A 23,559-nucleotide genomic window follows, 5' to 3' on the forward strand; every position below is an offset into this window, starting at 1 on the left:
AAAAATATAAACTAAATATAAGCCTTTTGTTTGTTTCTTTGTTTCATTCCTGCCGCAGTAGCCACTTCACTACTTAAGTTCTTTTTACGTTTGGAGTCTGGTGCTCCCTCCCAGATTTTCATTTGCGCATTTCAACTTTCTTTCTCACTTCACCTTCTCTGCTCAGTGCCTGTGGGTTCTGTGTGCACACGGCCCTGCAGTCTCATGCCCTTTTACGGGTATTGATGGGGCCGTTACCTATGCTAATCATATGTTAATTAGACTCACCTGGCACACGCCCTCAACTTACGAGGAGATGGCATTCATCAAGTAGGAACACAGCTGCGAACAATTCTGAGGCTTACGAACGCGTTGATGAATCTGACGTAGGGTTTTCTTAAGGAACCTCTTAAGAACAACTTAAGAAAGAATCTAAGAAGGTTCTTAAGAAGATATTGGTGAATGAGGCCCATTGTTCTTAAGGGGGGCAGTTTACCCCGCTCCCCTACCGGGATCATCCCTATGTTCCCCGGGTCCTATGTTCCCTACTTTGTATGGGACCGAGGACATGACCCTTTTTCTAAATAAGGGTCCTATATTCCCCGCTTTTCCCCAAAAGTGTTCTATTTTCCCCACTGTGCATGTGACCGGGGAACATAGTTCCTTTTTTAGAAAAAGGGTCCTATGTTCCCCGCTTTTCCCTAAAAGGACCTGGGGAACATGCAATTTTTGTACCCATACCTGGAAGTGCAGTTGTGACTTTGCAGATTTTTGCCTATTTTTGAGTGAGAAGTTGGTTGTGACTTTGAGTGAGAAGTGTAATCCTATTGGTTAGGTTTAGGCAATGAAGAGAGTTGGTTAAGTTTAGTAAAAAGACCAGGTAGAGGTTAGACAGGCCAGATAGATAGAGAGAATCCAGATAAGTAGAGAGAGTCAATGACCAGCAACAGCGGGGAACATAGGACCTTTTTTCCGAAAAAGGGTTCTATGTTCCCCAGTATGTATTGCGACCGGGGAACATAGGACCCTTTTTCAAAAAGAGGGGGAACATAGGTATGCTCCCCTACCCTATGTATAAAAAAAGAAAAGGATAACTGTATCCCTGTAATTGGAAATATATTGAAAAAAACTAACAAACAAACTGGTTATAGAGCTCATAGACATATGAGTGTCTATACATGTGTATATCTATGGTAGAGATCCCTGTCAGTGGAGGTGGACAGACAGAACACTGCCTTTCTCTCTCTCGGCAGGTACCGCGATACTTGGTGTTAATCTCGGCTACCTAAACAGGAAGGTATCATCACACACAGCCCTGTCTGCCCCCCCTCTACCCCCCACCCCCCAATGCCACGGCTGTGAGCGCATGCGCAGTGCGTCCTGACGGCGGAGACACGGACAGACGCGGCTCTGCCTCCGCACCGCGCAGCGCAGCGCAGAGACACCGAGACAGAGACAGAAACAGGAATTAAACCCGGAGCAGCAGCAGCAGGATCCGGATCCAGCACCAGCACTGAGCTCCGCTGCAGCTGCACATCCAGAACTGGACCAGAACCAGAACCGGAGCGGACAGCGGGGGTCGGCGCACCGGGAGGCCGCCTGTGTGTCCGCTGCAGACGGGGAGACAAAGCAGGCAGAGCCGCTTCTCTGAGTCACGGAGCCACGATGAGGCCCCGCGGAGATCCAGACCAGCTCTGACCGAGCCGAGCCGAGTCAGGTCCAGATGTGGGCCTGCTGCTGCTGCTGCTGCTGATGTCCTCACGGTCTGTCTGTCCTCCACCTGGGGCGCAGCGACGACGACATCCACATGCTGGGACATACACAGGCTGAAGAAGGAGAGGAGGACACCCAGAGACATCAATAATAAAACATCCGCGGGACAAACAGAACAGAAGACGCTCTGACTGGGACAGAACAGGACATTAAAGGTAAAAAAAACAAAAAAAACAAAACTGTATTAGACATTTAAAAAAAGGACAAAAAGACAGAGAGCAGAAGTGGACAGAGTCATGTGGGCCTTTTAAAAACCCTGTGTACTAAAGACAGGAGGACATGGACTAACGGTGTAAATAGTGGTAGACAAAGAAAAGGTAAAGACAGAGACACAGGAGGACACGTGATATCTGATTGAACTGAAGGACATTTAATTAACACAGGAGACAGACACGTCGTTTTATCTGATAATCTGAAGACATAAAACCAAGACAACAAAGACAAACGTTGAGGAAGACATGAAGACACTCTGTGGGAATGTAAAGAGACAAGAAGACATTTTTGGGCATTTGATGTAGCTGAGACAAACAGGACGTAAATGAGACATTAAATGTCCACAAAGGACATTAAGACATCTCTGTCTTTAAAACAAAGATCCTAGCAGGACATGCAGAGAGACACATGAAGACATTTTCATTATTAGTATTAGAGGACTGGAGGACAGTAGACACCAAAGAGACAGATTAATAAACATGGACACACAAAACAGAGACAAATGACGACATGAGGACAAATCAGACAGTGACTAAATTATGTCTAATGTCCACTTTGTCCCATGTCCATTTTAACACTTTTAAAAACCCTGTGTACTAAAGACAGGAGGACATGGACTAACGGTGTAAATAGTGGTAGACAAAGAAAAGGTAAAGACAGAGACACAGGAGGACACGTGATATCTGATTGAACTGAAGGACATTTAATAAACACAGGAGACAGACACGTCGTTTTATCTGATAATCTGAAGACATAAAACCAAGACAAACGTTGAGGAAGACATGAAGACACTCTGTGGGGATGTAAAGAGACAAGAAGACGTTTTTGGGGCATTTGATGTAGCTGAGACAAACGGGACGTAAATGAGACATTACATGTCCACAAAGGACATTAAGACATATCTGTCTTTAAAACAAAGATCCTAGCAGGACATGAAGACAATGTAAGACAGACGTCAGGAGACAGACACATGAGGACATTTTCATTATTAGTATTTTCAGAATAGACAGTGGACAAAGGACATTAGCGGACTGGAGGACAGTAGACACCAAAGAGACATTAAGATAAAGAACAGATTTTAAGGACAGAGACAGATTAATAAACATGTACGCACAAAACAGAGACAAATAGTGACTAAATGATGTCTAATGTCCACTTTGTCCCATGTCCATTTTAACACAGATGTTTTAGAAGAGGAGACGCTGAGACGTGTTGAGGACACTGGTGGTCTGGTCCAGGACCTGGTAAGACCTGGACTCGTTCTGGTGTAAAGGAGTCCTTTGTTTCCTGACACTTTGGATGTGAAGACCACCAAGGGGACGACATGACATCCCTGAAGTGGACTTGTCTCCCCGTCTCTTCAGTCCCGGTCCTCGTCCTGCTCCAGGTCCAGGTCCAGGTCCTGGTCTTGACCTCTGGCTCCGTGTCGGCAGCTCGGTCCGACAGGAACATTGTCTCGGAGGAGTATGTCGGAGCCACGGTCAACGCCACGGTGCTGGACGGACGAGGACACACCGTCCACACCATGAGCAGCGACGACGGGACGTATGGACAGAACTCACCCAAAGTAGACACACGGGGATTCGTCATCGCACCAGCACCACACCATGGAGGTACAGAGGACACAACACACAGCAGAGGACACAACACACAGCACACTGTAAAAACTCAAAATCTTTCCAAGAATATTTGTGTTATTTCTTGTCAAAATGTCTCATTTCTATTCAAACTAATCTCTTTCCACTTAAAATAAGACTCATCACCTAAAAATTAACTTGTTTTTAGATCATTTTCACTTGTTTCAAACAAATTTTCACTTGAAATAAGTAGAAAAATCTGCCAGTGAAAGCAAGTTTTTTGTGCTTGTAATAAGAAAGAAAAACTTGATCCACTATCAGATTTTTCTACTTATTTCAAGTGAAAATCAGCTTGAAAGAAGTAAAAAGTGTCTAAAAAGTAGCTTGTTTTTAATGTGATGAGTCTTATTTTAAGTAGAATGAGATTAGTTTTGACTAGAAATAAGACAAATATTCTTGGTAAGATTTTGAGTTTTTGCAGTGCAGAGGACACAACACACACCAGGGGACAAAATTTCAATTTCATGTTGATGGACATTTAGAATGTAAATATGAATGGGATTATGGCCAAATGGCTGGTTTCCATGTCTTGTCCCATTGGCAGGAAGGTGTTAGGTAGAAAAACATGACAAAGAGAAAGACAAAGCTTTACCAATAAGAGAAAACAAAGAGAGAGAAACACAACAACAACAACAACAAGAGACAGACTGTGAGTTGGGGACCACATGAGATCAATTAGCAAAATGTTGGTTCCTGTTGCAGAATGCTGCTACAACGTGCTAAAACCTGCACTACGGGGCCCAACTCTGTTCTAACATGCTCCTGATAAAGGGCTGGGCACAGCTGAGGACACAACACACACCTGAGGACACACTACCCTGTGCAGTGTTTCCTTAGTATTATCAGTCTCTGTAGTAGTGAAGTTTCCTATAGTATCTCTGAGGTCTTGTAGTGTCTCTTTGTGGTAATTTAGTGTGTCTTTGTTGTCTTGTGTCTTTTTGTCGCAGTGTTGTGTCTCTTTGTTGTATTGTCGTGTCCTTATTTAGCAGTGTAGTGTCTATTTGTAGTATTGTAGTGTCTCTTTGTAGGATTGTTGTGTATCTTTCTAGTTTTGTAGTGTCTGTTGTATTGTAGTGTCTCTTTGTAGTATTGTAGTGTCCTTATTTAGTAGTGTAGTGTCTCTTTGTAGTATTGTAGTGTCCTTATTTAGTGGTGTAGTGTCTCTTTGTTGTATTGTGGTGTCCTTATTTAGTAGTGTAGTGTCTCTTTGTAGTATTATAGTGTCCTTATTTAGTGGTGTAGTGTCTCTTTGTAGTATTGTGGTGTCCTTATTTAGTAGTGTAGTGTCTCTTTGTAGTATTGTAGTGTCTTTATTTAGTGGTGTAGTGTCTCTTTGTAGTATTGTGGTGTCCTTATTTAGTAGTGTAGTGTCTCTTTGTAGTATTGTGGTGTCATTATTTAGTAGTGTAGTGTCTCTTTGTAGTATTGTGGTGTCCGTATTTAGTGGTGTAGTGTCTCTTTGTAGTATTGTGGTGTCCTTATTTAGTAGTGTAGTCGTGTCTCTTTGTAGTATTGTAGTGTCCTTATTTAGTAGTGTAGTGTCTCTTTGTAGTATTGTGGTGTCCTTATTTAGTACTGTAGTCATGTCTCTTTGTAGTATTGTAGTGTCCTTATTTAGTAGTGTAGTGTCTCTTTGTAGTATTGTAGTGTCTCTTTGTTGTATTTAAGTGTCCTTATTTAGTGGTGTAGTGTCTCTTTGTAGTATTGTAGTGTCCTTATTTAGTGGTGTAGTGTCCTTATTTAGTGGTGTAGTGTCTCTTTGTAGTATTGTAGTGTCCTTATTTAGTAGTGTAGTGTCTCTTTGTAGTATTGTAGTGTCCTTATTTAGTGGTGTAGTGTCTCTTTGTTGTATTGTAGTGTCCTTATTTAGTGGTGTAGTGTCTCTTTGTAGTATTGTAGTGTCCTTATTTAGTGGTGTAGTGTCTCTTTGTTGTATTGTAGTGTCCTTATTTAGTAGTGTAGTGTCTCTTTGTAGTATTGTAGTGTCCTTATTTAGTGGTGTAGTGTCTCTTTGTAGTATTGTAGTGTCCTTATTTAGTAGTGTAGTGTATCTTTGTAGTATTGTAGTGTCCTTATTTAGTGGTGTAGTGTCTCTTTGTAGTATTGTAGTGTCCTTATTTAGTGGTGTAGTGTCTCTTTGTAGTATTGTAGTGTCCTTATTTAGTGGTGAGTGTCTCTTTGTTGTGTTGTAGTGTCCTTATTTAGTAGTGTAGTGTCTCTTTGTAGTATTGTAGTGCCCTTATTTAGTAATGTAGTGTCTCCTTGTTGTATTGTAGTGTCCTTATTTAGTAGTGTAGTGTCTCTTTGTAGTATTGTAGTGTCCTTATTTAGTAGTGTAGTGTCTCCTTGTTGTATTGTAGTGTCCTTATTTAGTAATGTAGTGTCTCCTTGTTGTATTGTAGTGTCCTTATTTAGTAGTGTAGTGTCTCTTTGTTGTATTGTAGTGTCCTTATTTAGTAGTGTAGTGTGTCTTTGTTGTATTGTAGTGTCTCTTTCTAGTACCATATTGTCTCTTTATAGTGTTGTAGTGCCTCTTTGTAGTATTGTAGTGTCTCTTTGTGGTATTGTTGTGTGTCTTTGTAGTATTGTTATGTCTCTTTGTATTGTAGTGTCCTTATTTAGTGGTGTAATGTCTCTTTGTTGTATTGTAGTGTCCTTATTTAGTGGTGTAGTGTCTCTTTGTAGTATTGTAGTGTCCTTATTTAGTGGTGTAGTGTCTCTTTGTAGTATTGTAGTGTCCTTATTTAGTGGTGTAGTGTCTCTTTGTAGTATTGTAGTGTCCTTATTTAGTAGTGTAGTGTATCTTTGTAGTATTGTAGTGTCCTTATTTAGTGGTGTAGTGTCTCTTTGTAGTATTGTAGTGTCCTTATTTAGTGGTGTAGTGTCTCTTTGTAGTATTGTAGTGTCCTTATTTAGTGGTGAGTGTCTCTTTGTTGTGTTGTAGTGTCCTTATTTAGTAGTGTAGTGTCTCTTTGTAGTATTGTAGTGTCCTTATTTAGTAGTGTAGTGTCTCCTTGTTGTATTGTAGTGCCCTTATTTAGTAATGTAGTGTCTCCTTGTTGTATTGTAGTGTCCTTATTTAGTAGTGTAGTGTCTCTTTGTAGTATTGTAGTGTCCTTATTTAGTAGTGTAGTGTCTCCTTGTTGTATTGTAGTGTCCTTATTTAGTAATGTAGTGTCTCCTTGTTGTATTGTAGTGTCCTTATTTAGTAGTGTAGTGTCTCTTTGTTGTATTGTAGTGTCCTTATTTAGTAGTGTAGTGTGTCTTTGTTGTATTGTAGTGTCTCTTTCTAGTACCATATTGTCTCTTTATAGTGTTGTAGTGCCTCTTTGTAGTATTGTAGTGTCTCTTTGTGGTATTGTTGTGTGTCTTTGTAGTATTGTTATGTCTCTTTGTATTGTAGTGTCTCTTTCTGATATTGTTGTGTCTCTTTGTAGTATTGTAGTGTCTATTTGTAGTATTGTTGTGTGTCTATTAAGTATTGTTGTGTCCCTTTGTAGTATTGTAGTGTCTCTTTGTGGTATTGTTTCTTTCTAGTTCTGTTGTGTCTCTTTGTAGTTGTGTTGTTGTGTCTCTTTGTAGTATTGTAGTGTCTCTTTGTGGTATTGTTTTTTTCTAGTATTGATGTGTGTCTTTGTAGTGTTGTAGTGTCTGTTTAGTATTGTAGTGTCTCTTTGTAGTGTTGTTGTCTCTCTTTGTGGTATTGTTGTGTCTCTTTGTAGTGTTGTAGTGTCTCTTTTTAGTATTGTAGTGTCTCTTTGTAGTGTTGTAGTGTCTCTTTGTAGTATTGTTGTGTCTCTTTGTAGTGTTGTAGTGTCTCTTTTTAGTATTGTAGTGTCTCTTTGTAGTGTTGTAGTGTCTCTTTGTAGTATTGTTGTGTCTCTTTGTAGTGTTGTTGTGTCTCTTTGTGGTATTGTTGTGTCTTTTTGTAGTGTTGTAGTGTCTCTTTCTAGTATTGTTGTGTCTCTTTGTAGTGTTGTAGTGTCTCTTTCTAGTATTGTAGTGTCTCTTTGTGGTATTGTAGTGTCTCTTTTTAATATTGTAGTGTCTCTTTGTAGTGTTGTAGTGTCTATTTTTAGTATTGTAGTGTCTCTTTGTAGTGTTGTTGTGTCTCTTTGTAGTATTGTTGTGTCTCTTTGTAGTGTTGTAGTGTCTCTTTGTAGTGTTGTTGTGTCTCCTTGTAGTATTGTAGTGTCTCTTTGTAGTATTGTTGTGTCTCTTTGTAGTGTTGTAGTGTCTCTTTGTAGTACTGTAGTGTCTCTTTGTGGTATTGTTGTGTCTCTTTGTAGTGTTGTTGTGTCTCTTTGTAGTGTTGTAGTGTCTCTTTGTGGTATTGTTGTGTCTCTGTAGCGGTGCCCCTGCGCTGCCCTGTCAGTGTGAGTGTTCAGTGTTGTGTTGAGACACTGCAGAGGTCCAGGTTGTGTTGTGCTGCGTTCAGGCTGCTGAAGGTCGCAGTGTCTCTGCTCTCAAGTGTCAGATTACAGTCAGACGTTCCAAGGACACTGCAGCTGCTGGACGGATGGTCTGCAGCGTCTGATTGGTCCACGGAGACAGAGCTTCACTCTCTGGTTAACGGACACAGTGAGACCACTGGTCCACCAACACTGACCCAGAAACCCAGAGACAGACTCAGTCACTGTTTACCTGACCGCAGGACAAAGCACATTTTACCCACAATCCCTCCTGTTAACACATTTTTACACCCAGTCAACACGCAGCTTTTCCTACGGGTTAAAATGGAATTTGGAATTTTAGTTTCAGTTTATTTTGAAATCTGAAATCTCCATAGACGATCTAATTGATTGGTAAGTGGCCTGGGCAGAGCAAAGCATCCTGGGACACTGAGGTCCAGATCCAGTAGCCTAGTGGGTCAGGATTCTGTCCTCTGGTTGCGGAGACTCTCGACTCGCCTTGACTCTGACCATGTCAATCAATCAATCAATCAAATTTTATTTATATAGCACCTTTCAAAGCAAAAAGATGCCGTTCAAAGTGCTTTACATTTTGATTGAACAATATATATATATATATAGAAGGTAAAACAAGAAAAAGCATGGAGACTAATGCACGAAGATTAAAAACAACAATAAAATAAAATATAGCAATAGAAAATAGATAAATAAAATTACAACTTTTAACAACAATAACATTTTATAAAATAGAATAGAATAAAATGAAATGTGACCTCTTCTCCTTCAGTCACTGATTATGAATTATTGGTTATGGTTGCGGCCGGTAAAGGGATCGAGCTGGACTCTATAGTTGCATCATATATGAAGGCTGAGGAGGGACCGATGCGGTAACCATGGTAACTGTGTGTCTCCTCAGTGGTGGACCGGCAGGGCTGCGACCCCAACACTCGCTTCCTGGTCCCTCCCCGGAGCGTCCACTGGGTGGCGCTGCTGCAGAGAGGGAACTGCACCTTCAAAGAGAAGATCCTGAAGGCGGCAGCGTTCAACGCCACGGCCGTCCTCATCTACAACAACTCCACCGACAAGACGGTCAAGATGGGACACGAAGGTGGGGGACGCTAACGTGTGTGTGTGTGTGTGTGTGTGTGTGTGTGTGTGTGTGTGTGTGTGTGTGTGTGTGTGTGTGTGTGTGTGTGTGTGTGTGTGTGTGTGTGTGTGTGTGTGTGTGTGTGTGTGTGTGTGTGTGTGTGTGTGTGTGTGTGTGTGTGTGTGTGTGTGTGTGTGTGTGTGTGTGTGTGTGTGTGTGTGTGTGTAACAGTAACTTCCTGCAGATCGATGTCAACTTCTAAATATAGTGAGGAATGTGTCATTAATTGATGAGGTCACTGTGTAGGGTTAGTTGTGTGTGTGTGTGTGCGACATGAGCTCAGAATGAAATAATGAGAAAACTGAATGGATTGAATTGTAAAAACAAGCATCTGTGTGTTCGTACTACAGTAGGCCTACTGTTGATGCTGTTGCACGCCGCATCATGTTTACCGTTGCTCTGGTGTTACACAGTAGTTATCACAGTGAAGCCCCTGTATTGTGCTGATCCTGATCCTGGCCCTGGTCCTGGTCCTGGTCCTGGTTCTGTGTGCAGGTACTGGTGACATGGTGGCAGTGATGATCACGGAGGCGTACGGTAAAGAGATCCTGGCTCACCTGGAGAGAAACCTGACGGTCCTGGTCTCGCTGGTGGTGGGTCAACGAGGTCCCACCAAAAACATCAACAGAGGCTCGTTGGTCTTCGTCTCCATCTCCTTCATCGTCCTCATGATCATCTCCTCAGCCTGGCTCATCTTCTACTTCATCCAGAAGATCCGCTACACCAGCGCCAGGGACCGCAGCCAGGTAACACACTGACATGGTCGTCATAGTAATATCAAGCTAAAGGGCTAAATGCTAACATACAGCTACATGCTATCACAGTAATATAAAGTTAAAGGGCTAAATGCTAACACACAGCTACATAGGCTACTAATATCTGAAAGGCTAAATGCTAACACACAGCTACATCCTATCACAGTAAAGCTAAAGGGCCAAATGCTAACACACAGCTACAGCTATCATAGTAATTTATAGCTTGAGGCCAAATGCTAACATACAGCTACCATAGTAATGTATAGCTTAAAGTGGAGGTGAAGCAGCCAGCCAAATACACATAGTTAATTAAACTGTTTTACACTGTACTTAAAAATTGTCAAACTAACACATGAAACGTAACCATTAAGGAGAATTTTTAAGTTTAGTTTGACGTTTTGCATTGAAATATGAAATGAAATGTACTTTAACCATAAGTGTTAAATAAAAAAAACAATGTATGACAGGTGCTGAGACATTTTTAATCTGTGCCAAACAAAGCATATTTCTTGATTAAGGTATAGGCCTACTTGAGGCTGACATCCATTTAGCCAGAGCTGGGCCACACATGGCAAACCACATCTGGCCGACATACTGCAAAGAATGACGGCCCTTTACTGGCCCAGATCCGGTTTGCCAGACGTGGGCCACACATGGGCCAGCTCAGGGCCAAACAGTATGTCCACAGCTGGCCCAGAGCTGGCCCATGTGTGGACCAGCTCTGGTAAACCAGATCCGGGCCAGTAAAGGGCCGTCATTCTTTGCAGTATGTGGGCCAGATGTTAGTACATCATGTGGGCCAGAACTGGGCCAGACCCGTCTTGCTATGTGGGAGACAGAGACGGTAAAACATGAAACTGTGGAGGCCCTGGATTAGAAGAGACACAGAGGAGACCTCTACTGTGTTGCTCCTTCTGTGACACTAGTTTTACAGTGTTAAAAACTAGAAAAAAAACCTCTGTTTTCATTAACTGCCGCTAATAAGGAGCCTCCGCAGCAGCGGAGCTGTTAACAAGACTCCTCTGCTGATCTCGGTGTGATCATTTCTTACAGCATGTTTACATCCACAGGAAAATTCTGATCAACACTGAAAGTTGATCATTCACCGGATCAACCGACAACAACCTGACGTTACTCCGACAGTTTTCAGTTTCCTGCCTCAGCCCGTCCTCATCCCCCAACCGGCCCGCGAAATTTTTTTTCCTACTATGGCCACGCCAAGACCCGCCTTACTAGGCCTCTGATTGGCTTATCACGAGGCCCTCTACTCTGACGGTTAGGTTTAGGCAAAGACGGTTGGTTTAGGCGTGTGAAGGGAGTGGTTAAGGTTAGGGTAAGAGGCAGGTATAGGCTTAGCCTTGCAGAGGCAGCCAATCAGAGGCGGAGTAAGGCGGGTCTTGGCGTGGCCATAGTAGGAAAAAAAATATCGCGACCGGCCCACGTTCACACTGTGATATGCATCAGTCACCGCGGGGAGAGAGGCTGGACCCTCCGGTCTCACACCGAGGGTCCTTCACAACCTCACACACACACACACACACACACACACACACACACACACACACCAGCGATCTGATGACATCGGGTATTAACTGTAATAGCGCCCATCACCAATAAATAAGAAGGGAAAATCTCTGATCTCATCCTCCACACACCCAGCCCTCAGCAGAAGACTATTCAAACAATAAATATGTCTTACCTTTACTCCAGGTGTCCAAAACAGTCAGCAGCAGCAGTCATCCAGCTCCAACAGTTTAATAATCCACCGATATTCCCGTTTACATCGCGTTCCTCGCAGCCAGCGCGGTGTTTCATTCATTTGCATTGTGTGAAAAAAAAAGTTTTAGCTAACGTTAGCTTTAGCTTTAGCTTTAGCTTCAGCTCCTGACAGGAGAGGCTGACAGAAGAGACAGTGAAGCCTCTCTGCTGCTGGTACCGAGTCCAGACCACCGGTCCAGAGGTCCAGACAGTCCGACACACCGCGTCCGAGCCGCGCGGACTGTGTCCGTGTGGAAGTAACGTTGCACCGGGAGTAAACAACGCGGTGGAACCGGACAACACAGATCCGGTTGATCAGAAACACGGCTGTTGCCGCCGCTAATTTTTATTTTTATTTTTTTTTCACACAATGCAAATGAATGAAACACCGCGCTGGCTGCGAGGAACGCGATGTAAACGGGAATATCGGTGGATTATTAAACTGTTGGAGCTGGATGACTGCTGCTGCTGACTGTTTTGGACACCTGGAGTAAAGGTAAGACATATTTATTGTTTGAATAGTCTTCTGCTGAGGGCTGGGTGTGTGGAGGATGAGATCAGAGATTTTCCCTTGTTATTGGTGATGGGCGCTATTACAGTTAATACCGATGTCATCAGATCGCTGCTGTCTGTGTGTGTGTGTGTGTGTGGTTGTGAAGGACCCTCGGTGTGAGACCGGAGGGTCCAGCCTCTCTCCCCGCGGTGACTGATGCTTATCACGGTGTGAACGTGGGCCGGTCGGGGGATGAGGACGGGCTGAGGCAGGAAACTGAAAACTGTCGGAGTAACGTCAGGTTGTTGTCGGTTGATCCGGTGAATGATCAACTTTCAGTGTTGATCAGAATTTTCCTGTGGATGTAAACATGCTGTAAGAAATGATCACACCGAGATCAGCAGAGGAGTCTTGTTAACAGCTCCGCTGCTGCGAAGGCTCCTTATTAGCGGCAGTTAATGAAAACAGAGTTTTTTTTTCTAGTTTTTAACACTGTAAAACTAGTGTCACAGAAGGAGCAACACAGTAGAGGTCTCCTCTGTGTCTCTTCTAATCCAGGGCCTCCACAGTTTCATGTTTTACCGTCTCTGTCTGTAGCTATGTCCTTCACTTTCACTGTCTGTGGCTGTCAGCCAGCGGAGGCAACCAACCCTGTGACGTCACGGACTGTCGAACGACAAGATGGCGGCGCACTAGCTAAAAAATGCAATTTAAGCTATCCACCTTATTCCTGGGGTCGTTACTGTAGAAACGGTTATGGGTGGAACTTCCGGTCAGCACCGGAAGTAGCAGTGAGCCATTGGCTAACAGCAGTGGTTGCTAGCCGTCTTCATTACTGTTAGCGGTTTATTTGAACGTTTTCACATTGTTTTCTGTTTTCTTAGTTAATTCGGTAGATGAGGTAATTCATGTAGTGATAATAGATCGGTTATTGATCCATGGTGGTGAGCGCTCCTAATTAAAAAATCAGCTCGAGTGAAGAGAGGGAGTAGTGCTGTTTGGTTGACCCGTCTGCAGCTTCTGGGGGCTGCGGGTGGAGGACTGGACTGTGTTGGACGAGTCAGACCAACAGGTCCGCTTGGACCGGGGCCACTCGGACCAACAGGTCAGCTCGTACAACGTAACCTGGGCAGGAGACCGAGAAGTGGACGGGGCTGAACCGGGAGAGGCCACTGGGCGTGTGTGTGTGTTGTGACGGGAGTGTGGGGGCGCGCCGCCCGTCACAGAGGAGAAATGCATTGTAATGAATGTAACAGCCCCCCCCTCGAGATTATTGTTATTCTGACACATGAGTTAAATAACAGCTGTGTTTGAAACCACGCTGCGGTTCGTAATCGCGGTGCAGAAGAGTGAGTTTGGAGCTGACGAAAGGAGAGAAAAAAGAGAGTCGGTGGGAAATGCTCATTGATTAGAGACACAGCGATCAGCTCCGCGGTGCTGACGAACCCGCTTTAATATGACAAACTATGACTGTGATTAAAAGAACCTAAACCAAGTCGAGTAGATCTGAGCTGTAACTGTGTAGTGGAGAAGGGGCAACAACACACGCTATGCGCACACACGCACACGCGCTATCGTCCCCTCAGATGCGGCTGCATCTCTCCAGGACACTGGTGTGTGTGAGTGTGAGAAAAATAAAAGCTGTGACTTGCTTGGGCAGACGTTGTTTGGTGTCACCCGCTGATTTGCACAGGTACATAAATATCTAGACCCCGAATCTATAAGACTATATGTATACAAATATGTATAAAAAATTGCGTGTATCATTTAGGGGTTTTTATATCCCTAAATGATACACGCAATTTTATGTTTACTGTTTCATTCCGTGTAAACGTTGTGTACACTGACACACCCCCCTCTGTATCAAAAGTATAGGTCTTTATGATTAAAATAAACTAAATGGATTTTTTTTTTACTACAACTTTGTTGGTTGGACACTCGGATGTGTCTGTGTGTGGTCTTATAATAGATCCATGGTGAGAACCTACAGTAAAATACTCCCCCACCACCACACACACACAATCCCTGAGAGCAGACAGTAAAGAGGTAAGTGAGAGAGAGACCCCCCCCACACACACACATATGCATTTCTTTATAAAAGAGGAATGTGTTTTAAAATAAAACTAGAAAAAGCATTTCCAAGAATGGAAATGGTGTGACTGCTGACAGCAACTGAACGCTGTTGCAGAATTAACAAATAGTGCAAGCTGTGATCACCATACAAATGTTTGACCAAGGTCAGAATCGAACCCACATCCTCATGGTTATTAGACTTCCACTCTGCCTCTAGGCCACGGTGCACACACAGTTGCAGAGACTGTTGTCTGTTAATGATCTGCACACTGTCAACATCAAGAAAGCTTGAGAGTCAAGCTTGAATGACTTAGAATGAAAATGTCTGTGAATTTCAGGCTGAGCACTAACCATATGGCCACAGAGAACCTGAGTTACAATGAGCTTTATACTATGAGGAATCAAAGACTGTCCAATGACAGCTGAATAATTGGAATCAAAAGTCAAGCAATGAAGTGAAAAGACTGAGGCAGGAATCGAACCCATGACCATATGATCACTAAACCTTTACTCTGCCACTCGGCTACAGAGAGCACACTGCTTTTAAACCTGTTGTCATTCATTGTAATGTGATGATGTGCTGCAAACTGGTACGAGTAATCAAGGAGATAACAAACACCTGTAACCAATTGAAGGCGGGGGAGGAGAGCAGAATTCAACATAACATAACAAGAGTTCTTCCCTTGGATTCGAACCAGTGACCTTAGGGTTGGCAAACATCCACCCTAACCCCTACACTACAGTGGAGTTATGAAGAAGAGAGGTTGAGACTTTGATGAATGTGAGATTTTTTGTGAAAAAGTTAAATATTTTAAAAAGTATAAATAGTTAAAAAGAGAAAAGTAATGCCGATAAAGTTCAAAAAAAGCTGCACGTTTTGATATATGAATTGTTGAAATAGCACAAAGTATGAAGGACTAGAAGAAGACCGTAAAAAGGCGGAAGAAAATGGCCAAACAGAAGAACAATAGTGTGACTGCTTCAGCAGTCACACTAATTATTCCAACTTATGAGGCAACTTTCCAGAGCTAGCAGATAGCTCGTTGCCTAAAACAACTGAAGCAACCAAGTTAACAAGTAGCTAAATATGCTACTGTACGTTATCTTTTTATCTTTGGCCACTTTTTTAAGTCGTCCTCACACCTCACAATATTAGTAGGCAGCGGTATTATGATATTGTCTCGTTTGAGTTGTAAAAGGTGGTGTTTTATGTCTCTAACGCTCGCAGAAAGTGGATTAGCGCGTACTGTTAGCATGTAAACAAACGCTACTTCCGGTTCGCACTGGAAGCTGCGCCCATAATTCCCGCAAAGCATCATGGGGGCTAGGAATAAGGTGGATACTATCATAGTAATTTATAGCTTAAAGGCTAAATGCTAACATACAGCTACATACTATCATAGTAATATAAAGCTAAAGGGCTAACATGCTAAATTTCAGCTTCAAACTTCAAAACTTCAAAATCATTTATTAGGGGTGGCGTTTAGCTCACTGGGTAGAGCTGCCGCCCCATGTTGAGGCTCAGTCCTCGGTGCAGGCGGCCTCGGTTCGAGTACCGCGTCGGACGGCCCTTTCCTACGTGTCATTCCCCCACTCTCTGCCTCCCCATTTCCTGTCTCTCTCTCGACTGTACTATCAATTAAAAGGCAATAAAAGCCCAAAAAATATACTTAAAAATTTTTTTTTTAGAATCATTTATTAGTCTTCCGTGGGAAAAATTTCTCTTAGACAAGAGCAGTGCTGCTTCACAACAAGACAAAAACAGTACAAAAGAACAGCTGCAAAAACTACTAGCCAAACTGTACAGACACACAAGCATTCATACACATCATCACACAAGCTGCTTATTCATCATAGATATATATACTGACTAGATGCCGCGTTCTGCTTCTCAGCGTACGTCAATAGCGCCGCCATCTTGGTCCGGGGTTCTGAACATAGACATAATAAACATCTGACCAGCAGTCAGACGCGGTCAGACCCTTGTAGAACAAATTTCAGTGTATTTATGCATGTGGGTGTGTGTCTGAGTATCTAAGTGTATGTTTAATACATAAAAACAAAAATTATACAAAATTTTCAAAAAAAAAAATTTTGTTGTTGTATCATAAATATATGTCTGACATCTATAATAAACCAAACGGCTTGAAAATCGGTTGAATATTCAGTGAGTTATGGCAATTTTAATGGTTGATAGACCTCTGCCTCTGTTGACTATAGTGCAGTAAGTAGACACGGCTTCCCCCGGACCAAGATGGCGGCCGCGTTGACGTATTCCACTCAATAGAGTTGCCTAGGAACGCGGCATCTAGTCAGTATATACTGTATGCTCATTCATAAGAAGCTCATAGCATTGTTCATCACTGTTACTGACCTCTGACCTTTGTGTCTCAGCGTCGTCTTGGTGACGCAGCAAAGAAAGCCATTGGGAAGTTGACGACAAGGACAGTGAAGAAGGGCGACAAGGTAAACACATCATCTTCATCATTCATCTGTCTTTAGCTTCATTAGCCTTGTTAGCTCTGAGACCTTGTGCAGCGGGGGTTCCCCGCTTACTAAAAAAAGATGTTAAAACAACATAACAATGCTATTATTGCTATATTCCCTTCCCTTTTTTGGATAAGTGGGGAACATTTTTTTAGTAGGGGAGAGCCGCTTCAATAGTAACGCGTCACGGTTGTAACGTTCACGTTTTCTCTTGATTGGCTGATGCAGTCATGACTTCATTACGTCAGGATGTGACGAGGACCGTAATACACATGCCCAGGAAAGTGCAAGTGTTTTCCTCCACGCTGCGGTGAGATATCGTCGGAGAAGCTGGATATTCACAAAATAAGAAAAATTCACTCCCACATTAGTTTTTGACTACAGATTTTTTCTTTAATGTTACAGAGCTAAAATCCGCTTGGGTGTCATTATGTATATGTTAGTCACTAGTTTGCATCATTTTAACACATAATTATTGGTAGGTGTGTTCTGTAAACAACGCCAAATGGACGGTGCTCCGAGCGGCGCATTTGTAACGCATATTGTTGCAATAAAACTTGTGCAAACCGACTGATTTTCTTTTGCATAGACTCTAAAAGTGATTTGAGGTGTTGCTACATATTTGACCCAACAGGGGTCAGTGCAGGTATAGGTATAGAATGGGACTCTTAATGCTGCGTTCGATTGCACTCATTGGAAATTACGACTTCCGAGGTAAATGCGTTTCATTGCACAACCTCGGAAAACATGGCCGGTCACAGTGGTGATGTTTGTTTGGATGTCTTTCGAACATCAAAAAGTACTGCTGGGGAAGGATATTAGCTATTTGAGGGAGAGGGAGGGAGCGAGAGAGAGAAAGAGCAACGCTGCTACTGAAAAAAGAAAAGTTCCGAGTGTAATCGAACGCAGCATAAGTGTTCGCATGCATTCACACAAACGCTCCAACTGTTTTAATAATATACTATATTTTTATAGGACATTCTTAGTGTTAAAGAAACGTTAAGCAGTTCCCTGAATGAAATATAATTGATTTGACCTGAAAACGATGAGTTTAATGCTACTTTTTTAGCAGTGTTACAATCATCAAACCCCCTGTTAAAATCAAGACGCACCAGCGCTTCAGTTGTAACATCGGACACAGTCCGCTTTCAGTTATATTACTCAAGACCTCTTTTATTAATTGAAAAACCTTAAAGGGATAGTTCACCCTAGAATGATATTTCGCTCATTATCTACTCACCCTCATGTTGACTAAGGGCTGGAAGAAGTTTCAGAGTCCTCCGTCCCTTCTCTGAGTTACAGGGGGTCTTGGCGTAGCAGTAGCGGAAACTTCTCAAAGCTCCTCTTCCTGGTCCGTCCAAATCTCGCGTGATTCGCAGTAACCGCACTGACGCCGGCGCAAATCACGCGAGATTTGGACGGACCAGGAAGAGGAGCTTCGAGAAGTTTCCGCTACAAACAAGCTTAAAATATAGACTTATTTAATTTTTTTTGGGACAATTACGCAATTTGGGGCTTCAGCACAAGACGGACATTACATACGAGCAGCATGGAGGTATTTGGATGTTTTTTTGTGTGTGTTTTTTTACGAAGAGCTCTGGTGTCCCTTTGCAACCGTTATATGGACATGCACTGCTACGCCAAGACCCCCTGTAACTCAGAGAAGGGACGGTGGACTCTGAAACTTCTTCCAGCCCTTAGTCAACATGAGGGTGAGTAGATAATGAGCGAAATATCATTCTAGGGTGAACTATCCCTTTAAGTCGTTTTTGATAGCAGACATGTATTGGTACTTTGCCTGAAAATATGACATATATAGATAAAACGATCTCTGTGTAGTAGAGTGAAAAGTGAAAAACGTTACAATTGAGGCGGCTCTCCACTAAGCCGGGAACACAGAACCATTTTTTGGGTAAGAGGGGAACACAGAACCTGGGGAACATAGATTTGCTCCCGTGCAGCAGGACCCAGACTCAGAGGTAATGGTCACTGGAGGATGAAGAGTTGATGATGAGTTGAAGAAGAGTTGAAGAAGAATTGATGAAGAGTTGAATAGTTGATGAAGAGTTGAAGAAGAGCTGATGGAGAGTTGTTGAAGAGTTAAAGAAGAATTGATGAAGAGTTGATGAAGAATTGATGAAGAGTTGAAGAAGAATTAATGAAGACTTGAAGAAGAGTTGATGAAGAGTTGGAGAAGAGTTGATGAAGAGTTGATGAAGTGTTGAAGAAGAATTGATGAAGAGTTGTTGAAGAGTTGAAGAAGAGTTGATGGAGAGTTGTTGAAGTGTTGATGGAGAGTTGAAGAAGAGTTGATGAAGAGTTGTTGGAAGAGTTGATGAGGAATTGATGAAGAGTTGAAGAAGAATTAATGAAGACTTGAAGAAGAGTTGAAGAAGAATTGATGAAGAGTTGTTGAAGAGTTGAAGAAGAGTTGATGGAGAGTTGTTGAAGAGTTGATGGAGAGTTGATGAAGAGTTGTTGAAGAGTTGATGAAGAATTGATGAAGAGTTGAAGAAGAATTAATGAAGACTTGAAGAAGAGTTGAAGAAGAATTGATGAAGTGTTGATGAAGAGTTGTTGAAGAGTTGAAGAAGAATTGATGAAGAGTTGAAGAATTGATGAAGAGTTTAAGAAGAATTGATGAAGAGCTTATGAAGAGTTGATGAAGAGCTGATGAAGAGTTGATGAAGAGTTGTTGAAGAGTTGTTGAAGAGGCCCCAGAGTGTGTGTTATGTGGTTGATATGTTGTTGTTTGTGTGTCACAGGAAACGGACCCGGACTTCAACCACTGTGCCGTTTGTATCGAATCTTATCAGCTCAACGACGTCGTTCGGATCCTGCCCTGCAAGTGAGTCACTGTCTCCACATGGTTCTCATCCTGTACTTCTGATCCTGGTCCTGGTCTACACTGCAAAAACTTAAAATCTTACCAAGAATATTTGTCTTATTTCTAGTCAAAATGTAATTTCTAGTCAAAACAAATCTCATTATATTTAAAATAAGACTAATCACAAAAGTAGCTTGTTTTAAGACACTTTTTACTTCTTTCAAGCAGATTTTTACTTGAAATAAGTAGAAAAATCTGATAGTGGAGCAAGTTTTTCTTTCTTATTGCAAGCACAAAAAACTTGCTTTCTCTGGCAGATTTTTCTACTTATTTCAAGTGAAATTATGTTTGAAACAAGTGAAAATGATCTAAAAACAAGTTCATTTTTTAGGTGATGAGTCTTATTTTAAAGGGACAACGAGGAGTTTCTCCATCGGCAGAACAAAAAATTCCGCGACAATAAAAAAGTCTCATATTAATGTGGATGAATCTCCGCTACCCACACTTGTTAATGGGCCCATTTTCTATAAATATATCGTTTTGTCTCTATCGTTATTTTGTTATTATTAGTGGTGGTGGAAATGCTGGGCAAGCCGACCAGCGTTTCCTTACTTTCGGTTTCGTGGCGAGTCATGAGAATAACGCCACCGAATCGCCGTTTATGGTTGGAACTACGACGGTATCTGATCGTCTTCGAACCTCTGACTTTAATTCTTGATGAATGAAAACATGAGTCTGTCTTGCGCCGGTCAAAGAATTTCACGGTGCGCCGAGGCTCATAAATGTAGTGTGAAAACGCTTCGCTTTTCCAAAACTCCTCGTTGTCCCTTTAAGTGAAAAGAGATTAGTTTTGACTAGAAATGAGACATTTTGACAAGGAACAAGACAAATATTCTTGGAAAGATTTTGAGTTTTTGCAGTGTAGTCCTAGCTCTGGACATGGACCTGGTTCTGGACCAGACTCAGGTCCTGGTCCTGGTCCTGGTCCTGGTTGCTGACCACCTGCTGCCTGTCTCTGCAGACATGTCTTCCATAAGGTGTGTGTGGACCCGTGGCTGAACGAGCACTGCACCTGTCCCATGTGTAAACTCAACATCCTCAAAGCGCTCGGCATCATGGTCAGTCACCGCCGCTCTCGCCTGTTAAAGCCCCGCCCCCTTCCTGTGTGACGCCTGTTAAAGCTCCGCCCCCTGTCTGTCCTCTGTCCTCTGTCCTCAGACCAGTCTTCCCTGCGTGGACAGCGTGGTGCTGGACGTGGAGCGTCTGGGTGTCAGTCAGGCGTCGGGCAGCCAGAGGGCGCCGCTGGGCGACAACAACCAGCCGTCCATCAGCCTGGAGCCGCTCAGCCCCCCCCACCCCGAGGCCACGCCCAGAACGCCTGCTGACATCACCATCGCTGTGACCAGTAAGAATTCAGCACAGCATGACACCGCGGCATTTCAAAATAAAATGCTGGATAGACTACAACATGGAACATAGACCAGAACATGGGTTGTGTCCGAAATCCCTCCCTCATTCCCTACTCACTATATAGTGAATTCAATATAGTGACTATATAGTGGACACTACTCCGCCGCACAGTTAATGACGTATTACGTCGTGTAATTAAAACGTTCCGACCGCGATTGTAACGGCCGGTGTAGGTACCATGGATACATCCATGGTAACGGCCGGTGTAGCATAGAAAAGAGGAGTAAAGCAATATATTAAGCGGTAATATATATATTTAAGCATCAAAGATGTTCAATCAAACCCACATAGTTTGAAACAACGTTCAAAACACACACAGCCAGTGTCACAACTAAGCATAAAGTCCGCTAGCTTAATGCCAACGTATAATGTAAAACACCATAGACGGGCTAACAGAAATTAGCCTCGCTATCCATAGTCTGTGGTCAGTTTATAACGCTTGTTAGGAAATTTGCTCTGACGTTTGTTATGGGAGTCTGTGGAAGCCGCGACCGGACAACTCTGGCAGCTGGACACATTTATTGAGGCTGCTGCACTACTGCATTTATTTGGTAGCTACACCGGTCACTACTGCATTTATGTGGTAGCTACACCGGTCACTACTTCATTTATTTGGTAGCTACACCGGTCACTACTTCATTTATTTGGTAGCTACACCGGTCACTACTTCATTTATGTGGTAGCTACACCGGTCACTACTGCATTTATTTGGTAGCTACACCGGTCACTACTTGCATTTATTTGGTAGCTACACCGGTCGCTCTGGGCCGCTGTGGTTACGGCCATCCATGACCGCAATGCATGATGGGATATCTTGCTCCGGTTAGTGACCATCGGATGTTCACTACATTTTGCGGTGAATTGTGGGATAGATTCAGTCACTATATAGTGAACATTAATAATCACTAAACATTCGGACACCACTACAAAATGGCCTGGTCACTAGATAGTGAGTAGGGGGGATTTTGGACACAGCCCTGGACTACAACATGGAACGTAGACCAGAACACAGACTCCAACATAGAGCGTGGAACATGGAACAAAGGACACGGAACATGGAGCAGAGGTTTGAAGTTGAAGTTGGTTGCACAGACGTTCTTCTGCATTGTCTCAGATTGTCCACCAGGTGGAGCCAGATGATGTCAACATGTGATGTCATCAGATGAACCTGATCGCTCTGTTCAGTTCAGTTCAGAAAAATGTATTTGTCCCATACGGGCAATTCAGTTTACAGCTCCCAGCAACACATCCAACAATCACTCACAACTCAACACTCAACTCTCAGTTTTCAGTGAATCAGTTCAACTCATGGTTTCCCAACAGCGATGTCATGTATTGTGCAGATATGCAAGAGTATTCCAGAGTTTTCCAATACGGAAGAGAATTAATAAATAGGATAAAGTAAATAAATAAACGACAAAAATTGGCATTCATCAACCTAATAACTGAAGAGATAAAATAATGTGAGTAGCGACTCTGACCTCATTGATCTCTCTGACCTCACCATTTGGTGAATAAGACGTCACCCAGACCTCATGAAGGGGTCGCCGCCACGAGCCAGAAGGTTTTAATCGTTTTGATAGGATCAACCAATTGATATATATAAAATATTACCTCATTCTTTTCTGTTGGTTGATTATAGATCATAGATTTGTGTTAATAGAGAGTCTGATCATATCCTAATTGTCCCTCTAAGCCTGGTCTAACGTGGACCTGGTCTGATCTGGACCTGGTCTGGTGTGGACCTGGTCTGATCTGGACCTGGTCTGGTGTGGACCTGGTCTGATGACTGACTGTTTGTTTGTGTTTCCTCTCCAGGCGGCGGCCACTTCTTCAACAGGAACTCCATGTCTCCTCGCAGCGTCGTCTGTGAGATGGAGCTGCCAGACATTCAGGCCTCGCTGGACCTTTATGACGACAACAAGTCCTGAGGACTGTTGTCATGGTTACAGCCCCCCCCCCTCCCCAACCACCAACAACAACAACCACTGTTTCCTCTCAATCTGCTGATGGAGGAAGGAGGAAGTGTTTCCTTTTTGAGTGGGGGGGGGGGGTCTGGTAATGACAGGCTGGATGGACTATTGAGCATTTATACCATTGAATATCTTCAGACTGAACGTGGTCTCTAGAGTCCTGGTCCTGGTCTGGAGCCTGGTCTAAGAACTAAACTCGTTAGCTGGACACTCACACTTGTATTTTACCTAGAATAAGTGGAACTGGATAAACTAGAACTGGTGGACAGGTCAAATCCTCCAGATCCTGGACAGGAACCAGAACTTGCACTGCAAAAACTCCTTTCCAAGAATATTTGTCTTATTTCTTGTCAAAATGTCTCATTTCTAGTCAAAACTAAACTCTTTTCTCTGAAAATAAGACTCATCACCTAAAAATTAACTTGTTTTTAGATCATTTTCACTTGTTTCAAACTAATTTTCACTTGAAATAAGTAAGTATAGTAGAAAAATCTGCCAGTGAAAGGAAATTTTTTGTGTTTGTAATAAGAAAGAAAAACTTGCTCCATTGTCAGGTTTTTCT

The 23,559-nt window shown here is 42.8% G+C and overlaps 1 protein-coding gene across 1 annotated transcript; it reads left to right on the top strand.

Annotated features, from left to right (window-relative positions):
* Positions 1-1,366: 1,366 nt before the first annotated feature.
* Positions 1,367-23,272, top strand: rnf130 (ring finger protein 130). The gene is made up of 9 exons (XM_085789017.1): positions 1,367-1,907; positions 3,148-3,578; positions 8,931-9,122; positions 9,657-9,907; positions 16,635-16,706; positions 19,493-19,575; positions 20,576-20,672; positions 20,773-20,959; positions 22,843-23,272. The coding sequence occupies exons 2-9, from the start codon at positions 3,290-3,292 to the stop codon at positions 22,953-22,955; spliced, it is 1,284 nt and encodes a 427-aa protein (XP_085645143.1). The 5' UTR covers positions 1,367-1,907; positions 3,148-3,289; the 3' UTR covers positions 22,956-23,272.
* The last annotated feature ends 287 nt before the right edge of the window (positions 23,273-23,559 follow it).

This window comes from Trachurus japonicus, chromosome 10, assembly GCF_045865225.1.
Source record: "Trachurus japonicus isolate A0001 chromosome 10, Traja_1.0".
Lineage (NCBI taxonomy): Eukaryota > Metazoa > Chordata > Actinopteri > Carangiformes > Carangidae > Trachurus > Trachurus japonicus.

Excerpts from the sequence above, each read along its gene's own strand:
- rnf130 (XM_085789017.1), top strand. The coding sequence starts at position 3,290 with ATGACATCCCTGAAGTGGACTTGTCTCCCCGTCTCTTCAGTCCCGGTC. Across the intron at positions 9,908-16,634 it reads GCGCCAGGGACCGCAGCCAG|CGTCGTCTTGGTGACGCAGC; the intron begins GTAACACACTGA and ends TTTGTGTCTCAG. Across the intron at positions 19,576-20,575 it reads GTTCGGATCCTGCCCTGCAA|ACATGTCTTCCATAAGGTGT; the intron begins GTGAGTCACTGT and ends CTGTCTCTGCAG.